The sequence below is a fragment of the Barbatula barbatula genome (genome assembly GCF_947034865.1).
Source record: "Barbatula barbatula genome assembly, chromosome: 10".
Lineage (NCBI taxonomy): Eukaryota > Metazoa > Chordata > Actinopteri > Cypriniformes > Nemacheilidae > Barbatula > Barbatula barbatula.
Window position 1 is genome coordinate 12,930,179 of NC_136773.1, and position 9,182 is coordinate 12,939,360.

A 9,182-nucleotide genomic window follows, 5' to 3' on the forward strand; every position below is an offset into this window, starting at 1 on the left:
TCATGACCTGCTGGCACTGAAATTCGAAACAGCAACCTTCTGACCATCGCTCTAACCACTAGGCCACAGCTGACCCCACACAGCTTTACACAAATAAACAAAGACAATTTGTAAATAAGCTGCATAATTCAGTAAACAAAGAACAATATTTTAATATGCAAATTGTATAATTTTCATACTGGATCTTATTTACTAAGAACAATACTTTTGTAAAGGAGAGAAATGCTGTAAACATAAATGCATACGTTTTACAAGTGTGAAAAATCTACTTTCAATAACACAAAGACAACCAATTTGATACTTAAACTGCAGTTTTTATCATTTAGATTTTTACAATTTACAACCTATTACAAGGAAAACCGCCTCTCACTCCTCATTGGTCTGTCTCATGGCATCCCCTAAGAAGTCATTGGCTATGTTCACAACAATTCAGTCATGATAATGATGTCTATAAAAATCCATACACTGTCGGAACTATACTACATTTGGTAGCTGCATTTTATTTCAACCTTGGGTATGCTTTTCATTTTGAACACACTCCTGCTTTTCCATCATCTTCATGCAAAGACGGAAAACACATTTTGCCAAATAATGGGAGACCATAAATACCCGCTGCTATTTAAGGATGGAGACCTAATTATTGGAGCACTTTTTTCAATTCACAGTAAAGAAATATTACCTGAATTTCAGTTTACACAAAAGCCTCAGCTCATTACATGCTCCAGGTTTGTAATGTTAAAACTGTTTGAATTCATGAATAATGATTTATAACTATGTTGTTAACTGCATATATATATATATATATATATATATATTGGTGCAGGATATTTGCATTTATGCTATATATATATATATATAGCATAAATGCAAATATCCTGCACCAATTCACATTATGTATGTTAATTCACTAAGCTGCTCTTTACTTTTTTGGTTTAATGCCTTCACAGTGTGAATCTAAGAGACTTTCGGATTGCTCAAACTATGACTTTTGCCATTGAGGAGATTAACAAAAGCAATACTTTGCTCCCAAATGTTTCTATTGGATACAGAATTCATGATAGCTGTGGTGCACGACTCTCTACAATGGGTGCAATTATGACATTAATGAATGGACAAGAGTTTGGAGTAGGAAGCAAATGCAATGGACAGACTCCTGTACATGCTATCATTGGAGAAACAGAGTCTACCAACACAATGATTGTATCTAGAACCACGGGACCTTTTAAAATCCCAGTGGTAAGAGAGAATTGCAGCACATGCTTTACGCAAATACCAGACTAATGAATGTTTCATGTGTTTCCTGTTTTCTTTTTTAGATAAGTCACTCATCCTCATGTGAATGTCTCGGTAATAGGAAAGATTACCCCTCACTTTTCAGGACTATTGGTAGTGATTACTACTACAGTGAAGCACTTGCACTTCTTGTCAAGCAATTAGGCTGGTCATGGATTGGAACTGTGAACAGTGATAATGATTACGGAAACAATGGAATGGCCAGATTTCTGAAAATAGCACAGCAGGAGGGGATTTGCATTGAGTACTCTGTAAAATACTACCGTACAGAGATTGAAAAACTCAAAAAAGCAGTAGAGATTATTAAAAAAGGAACTGCAAAAGTTATTGTTGCATATGTTTCATTTCTTGATATGGGATTACTAATTGAGCAGTTAAGTATTCAGAACATTACAGGCCTCCAAATAATTGGTTCAGAAGCATGGATAACTGCAAAAGATTACATCACTCCAAGAAGCTTTCATGTGCTTGGAGGATCACTTGGGTTTGCAATAAGAAAAATAAATATCGAAGGACTTGCAGATTACGTTATAAAAGCATTCTGGGACAACGCTTTCCCATGCTCACAGGGAGGTGGGAATTCATCTCAATATGCCTTAAGTTGCAGCCGATATCAGCATTTACTTGTGCTAAAGAATTACAATGAAGATGTGCCTGACCAAAGATATGCTAGTAATGTCTACAAAGCAGTGTATGCTATGGCTCATGCACTACACAGTCTACTCAAATGCAAAGAACATGACAGTTGTGAGAAAAACCTGACAATACAACCCCAGCAGGTAAACAGCTAAATTTAAAAGGAAGACAGTCTTGTAGACATATGTGACATATGTTATCTGACTTTAGTTATAACATTTAAAATCTGTCTTTTTACTAGGTGGTTGAGGCTTTGAAAATTGTCAATTTCGTAGTAAAGTTTGGAGACAATGTGTGGTTTGATAGGTTTGGAGGCATAGTTCCCCTGTATGAAATTGTGAACTGGCAGCAGGACTCTGATGGATCAATTCAGTTTAAAGCAGTGGGTTCCTATGATGCCTCACTGCCCCCTGACCAGCGCTTTGTGCTTAACACTGAAAACATCATCTGGGCTGGAGGACAGCTGCAGGTAAATAACAATAACCTGGTAAATTAAAATAATCAGTTAGTTTTATAAAACTGGAGAACAGTATGTCATAAACTTAAAGTAATCAGGCTGTGCAATGAATAAGATTACATTAAAGAACATTAAATATTAATGTTAAGAAATTCTTAGTATCTCTCTCCAATACGTTTTCAAGTAAATTTCTTTAAAACTCCATTCACACAGGCCTCTGATCGCAGAAAATTGCAGAGTGCCTTCTGTGTTTCAAAACGATTATCACGAAAATACACAGCGCTTCAATAAACTTGATCGCTTACCAACCTTTAAAACACCGTCTCATAGTGCAGTTATGTGATTTTTTTGGAGGAATTTATACTGCAAATCGCATTGACCCATTTTCGGAAAAATTTAAAACCACCTCAAGATAGCGTTAAAAACATTTTTGAGAATGTCTTTAATTCTAAATATGGCATGTCAATCACTCGTTTCTGATGTTTACTGCATGCTTAAAAGACTAACCCTATCTAAGTCAATATAAACGTGATGATAATTTTCCGCCCTAAATTTGAATTCATGGTTTTCATATCATTATGTGCAATATGCTTTATGCCCCGTGTCTTTCATTCCATCTGCGTGATCTTATTCCGAAATGGTTACAAAATATAAATGCTGAAAAATTCTAACTTTGTTTAAAAAAAAGAATGAACATATTTTTAAAATCACATTTTTGTAGATCATATTAATGAAAAAATATTATACCATGCCTTTTGTATTGCAGTTAGGCTATGTTACAAAAATACTGGCAAATGTTTACTTTGCAGCATTCCATTATATATTTTTCATTAAGTTTAAATTTGCACCAAACAAGCCTGAACAATTTGCTTTAATTTGATTTCATATGAAATTTTAGATTTAGCTTAAATTTAGCTTAATTTCGTTGGGCTATAGCCTACCTTGCATTCTTGTGCCTCATTCCTCTGCACTTTTCTGAACTTACCAATAAAAACTTTATTTAAAATGTAGTTTATTTTTTAAACGAGTTCAGATAACATTACATTGCAGTATATTACGCCACGTGTCTTTTCGGGATCTTCACAGCATGTGTGTGAATGAAGGCATAGATTTCAGAAAATCCCTGGCATGTGAATGAACAAAATCTAACGATCCCGGGCAAAATTCCTGGACACATATTCCCTGTATTTTCCACAATCTCTGTTTAAAAAGAGCTTATGACAAATTATGTATAGTTTCAATAACAGCACTTTAAATTATTTTTGTTTTCCAAAAACGTATACACAAAACATCAGCATAAAATTTTATAATATTTTCCATATCTAAATGACTGAATGTGTAATATATATGCCCACGTAGAGGCCAAGGTCTGTGTGCAGTGAGAGTTGTCCTCCAGGCACCAGGAAGGCTGTACAGAAAGGAAGACCTGTCTGCTGTTATGACTGTATTCAATGTGCAGATGGAGAAATCAGTAATGAGACAGGTAAACTTCAGCCCAAATCCAACTTCCAAACACAATGGTGTTTTCCTTTTTATGTTCACAATTCACCAGGTTATCAATAATAAAATATGTACTAATACCTAATAATTTAACCTTTTTTCCAGATTCAAATGACTGTAAGCATTGTCCAGAGGATTTCTGGTCTAATACCGAGAACACTGTTTGTGTGTTAAAAGCTGTAGAGTATTTGTCATTTACAGAAGTTATGGGTATAGTGCTGGTCTTTTTCTCACTTTTTGGAGTAGTAATAACTGTACTGGTCACAGTTCTGTTTTACAGTAAGAAGGACACCCCCATAGTAAAAGCCAACAACTCAGAGCTGAGCTTCCTGCTGCTCTTCTCATTGACTCTGTGTTTTCTCTGTTCACTTACTTTCATTGGTCGCCCCACTGAGTGGTCCTGTATGTTACGTCACACAGCATTTGGGATCACTTTTGTCCTCTGTATCTCTTGTGTTCTGGGGAAAACAATAGTTGTGTTAATGGCCTTCAAGGCTACACTTCCAGGAAGTAATGTCATGAAATGGTTTGGGCCTCCTCAACAGAGACTCAGTGTTCTTGTCTTTACACTTATACAACTTCTCATATGTGTGCTTTGGCTAACAATATCGCCTCCTTTTCCCTATAAAAATATGAAATATTACAAAGAGAAGATCATTCTTGAGTGCAGTCTCGGTTCTACTGTTGGTTTCTGGGCTGTGTTGGGTTATATTGGTCTACTGGCTCTCTTGTGCTTTATTCTGTCTTTTCTGTCTCGGACACTACCTGATAACTTCAATGAAGCTAAATTCATCACATTCAGTATGCTCATATTCTGTGCTGTGTGGATCACATTTATTCCATCTTATGTCAGTTCTCCCGGAAAATTTACTGTAGCTGTGGAGATATTTGCAATTTTAGCATCAAGCTTTGGTTTATTATTATGTATATTTGCACATAAATGTTACATCATCCTGTTTAAACCTCAACAAAATACAAAACAACATTTGATGGGAAAAACTTAACCCTATTAAAAATAGAACAATATGTAAATATTCATATTGCAGTAGTTAATATTGCTTTTACTTTTCAAGTATATATACATGCTCACAAACTGATTAAAACATATATACAAAAAACCTGTAGTCTCTGTGTTCATGATATTCATTCAATGTTTATTGCATTAATATAAAATAGGCTGTTCAATTTAGAAAAACGTCTCTGTAGCGAGGTTCACGTTTAAAATAAGGAAGAGGACGAGGGGTGCGAGTCCGATAATGGAGCTTTATTAAATGAAACAAAAATAAACACACTCTGGGTGGTCAACAGAAAATAATTGGGTGGCGAATTCTCCAGCACACCCCGAATAGTCTCCGCACATCTAGCACGCCAGCTCAGTTCGCGTGCTCAGTCCGCGGCTCTCTCTCCACCCGTCTGTCGGCCTGCTCCTTTTATCGGTCTCCGCGCCCTTTCTGGAATTGGATACAGGTGTTGATAGTTTGCACATGCTCCATTTACTCACCGCTCGTCTCCCGGCTCTTTCTCCTGCCGCAGACCTCGCTTAACCACGCCCCCCTCGCAACATACCCCCACCGCCCTTCTCAGGCCGGGGAGCCATCCGGCCTGCAGCCCCCCCCCCCCCATTCCTGGAGAGGAAGTCGGCCACAGCCATCCATGCACCCGGCCTGTGGATCACCTGAAATTTAAAAGGCTGTAAGGCCAGATACCACCGGGTGATCCGAGCGTTGGTATCTTTCATGCGGTGGAGCCACTGCAGAGGAGCGTGGTCCGAACAGAGGGTGAATTCCCGGCCCAGGAGAAAGTATCTCAGGGTGAGAATGGCCCATCGGATGGCTAAACACTCCTTTTCTATGGTGCTGTACTTAGTCTCTCTCTTGGAGAGCTTACGACTAATGTACAGCACTGGCCGCTCTTCACCCCCCACCTCCTGGGCCAGGACGGCACCCAGCCCCCTGTCCGACGCGTCAGTCTGTAACAGAAAATGGAGAGAAAAGTCAGGGGAGTGTAAGAGCGGCCCGCCACACAGGGCAGCCTTCACTTGGGTAAACGCCTGCTGGCACTGCTCCGTCCACTGGACGGTATCTGGTGCGTCCTTTTTAGTGAGATCAGTCAGCGGGCTGGTGAGTGCCGAATAGTTAGGTACAAAGCGCCTGTAATATCCCGCCAGCCCCAGGAACTGTCTTACCTCCTTTTTGGTCTTGGGTCTCGGACATGTCGCAACGGCTGCGGTCTTATTAATTTGGGGCCGCACCTGCCCGTGACCCAAGTGGAAACCCAGATACCTAACTTCCACACGCCCAACCGCACACTTCTTCGGGTTGGCCGTGAGACCCGCCGCCCTCAGCTCCCCCAGGACCGCCCTCAAGTGTTGGATATGCCGCTGCCAATCATTACTGTAAATGATAATGTCATCTAAGTAAGCAGCGGCATATGCCATATGGGGACGGAGGATGCGATACATAAGGCGCTGGAAGGTGGCCGGTGCTCCGAACAAGCCGAATGGAAGGGTAGCGAATTGGTGCAATCCGAACGGCGTTGTGAAAGCAGTTTTCTCTTTGGAAAACGGTGATAGGGGATCTGCCAGTATCCCTTTGTTAAATCCAGTGTCGAATAAAAGCGAGCTGTGCCTAGCCGATCAAGCAACTCGTCGATCCGAGGCATTGGATAGGCGTCGAACTTCGACACCGCATTCACCTTGCGGTAATCCACACAGAACCTGACCGAACCGTCGGTCTTGGGCACCAAGACTATCGGGCTTGCCCAGTCACTGCTGGATTCTTCTATTACCCCCATTTCAAGCATCGATTCTAATTCTTTCTGAACTACATTTTTTTAGTGTACAGGTAGCCGATACGGCCGGCTCTGAACTACCACGCCCGGTGCTACATCCGTGAGCTGGGAGGGTGAGAGATGATCTCCCCCCGGAGCCAGAGCGAGTGATTGTGACTTGATATTCGCCTCTGGACCGAGATCATCTTCCCCCGTTATTACCGTCGCCAGCATCACAGACCCCCCCTCCTGCCATTTTTTAAGGAGGTTGAGGTGGTAAATCTGACGTGACCCGCTCCTATCTGTTCGTATTACCTCATAATCGAGATCCCCAACTTGCCGTGTGACCTCGAACGGTCCTTGCCACTTTGCAAGTAATTTGGAACTTGACGTGGGAAGCAATACAAGCACTTTCTCTCCCGGTGCAAATTTCCGTAATTTGGTACCCCTGTTATATAGCCGGCTTTGTTTGTCCTGAGCCTGTAACAAATTCTCCATCGATAGCCGCCCCAGTGTGTGGAGTTTTGTTCGCCGGTCCAGGACATATTGAATTTCATTTTTAGCGCTAGAGGGTCCGTCCTCCCAAGTCTCTCTCAGGATGTCCAAAACCCCTCGGGGCTGTCGTCCAAAGAGAAGCTCGAAGGGGGAAAACCCCGTGGAGGCTTGAGGGACCTCTCGTACAGCAAATAAGAGGGGTCCCAACCACTTATCCCAATTTTTGGCGTCTTCGTGAACGAACTTACGAATCATGGTTTTCAAAGTGCGATTAAAGCGTTCGACCAGACCGTCCGTTTGTGGGTGAAAGACGCTGGTACGAATCGATTTAATGCCCAGTAATTCATAAAGTTCGCGAATTGTTCGTGACATAAACGCCGTGCCTTGGTCCGTGAGGATCTCACGGGGGATCCCCACGCGGGAGATGATGCTAAACAGTGCCTTCGCCATGCTCTTAGCGGAGATGCTGTGGAGGGGCACTGCTTCGGGATATCGGGTTGCATAATCCACCAGGACTAATGCAAACCTGCATTAAGGGTAATGGGCGCAATGGCGCTTTTGGGGAGGCCGGTGGATTAACCAGCTGACATTCACGACACGCTGCGCACCACCTGCGCACGTTCTCGTGAATGCCCGGCCAAAAGAACCGGGTCATTAGGCGATTTAATGTCGATGCTTGCCCTAAATGTCCCGCCATTGGATTACAATGAGCCGCCTGAAAAAGCATTTCCCGGCGGCTTTGTGGTACTAACAATTGGGTTGTATCCGCCTTTGTTTGAGCATCTTGGGTTACTCGATACAACCAATCTTTTACGATCGAAAAGTAGGGATACGATAGCGGACGCGCGGGTTGGAGAGGCTGACCATCAATACTCTGAACCTGCTGAAATGCAAACTTGAGAGTCTCATCTCGGGACTGCTCCAGGGGAAAGTCATCGCGATCGGATAGACTTAGCCTCCCAATCGCGCTTGTTTCCGCCGATGCAGCCGCCTGCGGTTCAGGTTCAGCCTCCCCGACCCGCACAAGAGCCCCGTCCCCCCGCTTCTCAATCTTCCAAGCGACACCCGTACATAAATACCCCAATAATTCCTTAAAATCAGCCCAATTAGTCCCCAGGATCAGCGGGTGTCGGAGGTGCGGATTAACTGCCACCTCCACACTATGCTTTTGTTCCCTGAAAAAGATGACAGCGGGCACCAAAGGGTATTTTGCCACGTCCCCGTGCACACACCTTACCCGAACCTGGCGGCTATCATCCAATGCCTCTGATCGAACCAGGCTTTGGTGGATCGAGGTTTGGTTACAGCCTGAATCCACCAACGCCAGGTATGTACCCCCTCCTGTACTCACAGGTATTTGGTACTCGCCGGCTTGACCGGGGGCAGCCTGCGGCGCATCAGGGACCCGGATCATTGTGCCCATTTCCATGACTGGGCAACGATCGACAGAATGCTCCGGGTCCCCGCAACGCCAGCAGGCCGGCCCAGGCGTCCCCGCCATCCGGGTGGCAGGAAATGGAGCACGTGCCAGGCGCGGAGAGAGCGATGGTCCTACTGCCTCATGGAACCCCCGGGCCTGGGCTCGTGGCCCTGTGCCATAATCCGGGGGATTCCCAAATCTAGTCCTGGGCATTGGACGAGGCGGTCCAGGAGGACGGGACCTGGGGAAAGGGAAAGGGCGAGAAGAAGAGAGAGAGGAAGAGGGGGTTAAAGCCTCCGACGAGGCGGGAGAGGTCGTCGGCAGGGACTCGCCCACCCCGGGGCACACCACCATCTGATCCTCCGCCAACTGTATAGCAGCGTCCAGCAACGTCGGGCGGTGGCACTGAACCCACTCGGCCGTCTTCCGGGGCAGCTGTGCGATAAACTGCTCCAGCACCACACGATCGATAATGTCCTCAACATCGCCGTTCCCTGCTAGTAGCCATTTGCGGCAGGAATCCCGGAGCTGGTGGGCCATCACGAAGGGCCGGCCGCTTTCGCCAAACCTCAGCGATCGAAACCGCTGGCGGTGTTCCTCCGGGCTGCGTCC

General features: G+C 44.1%; 1 protein-coding gene across 1 annotated transcript; it reads left to right on the forward strand.

Moving 5' to 3' along the window:
• Positions 1-516: 516 nt before the first annotated feature.
• Positions 517-4,890, forward strand: LOC306899757 (extracellular calcium-sensing receptor-like; the record flags this gene model as incomplete). Its single annotated transcript, XM_079466228.1, has 6 exons — positions 517-725; positions 948-1,236; positions 1,317-2,072; positions 2,171-2,398; positions 3,746-3,869; positions 3,992-4,890. 6 exons carry the CDS (start codon positions 517-519, stop codon positions 4,888-4,890), a joined length of 2,505 nt encoding a protein of 834 aa, XP_079322354.1.
• Positions 4,891-9,182: the final 4,292 nt, after the last annotated feature.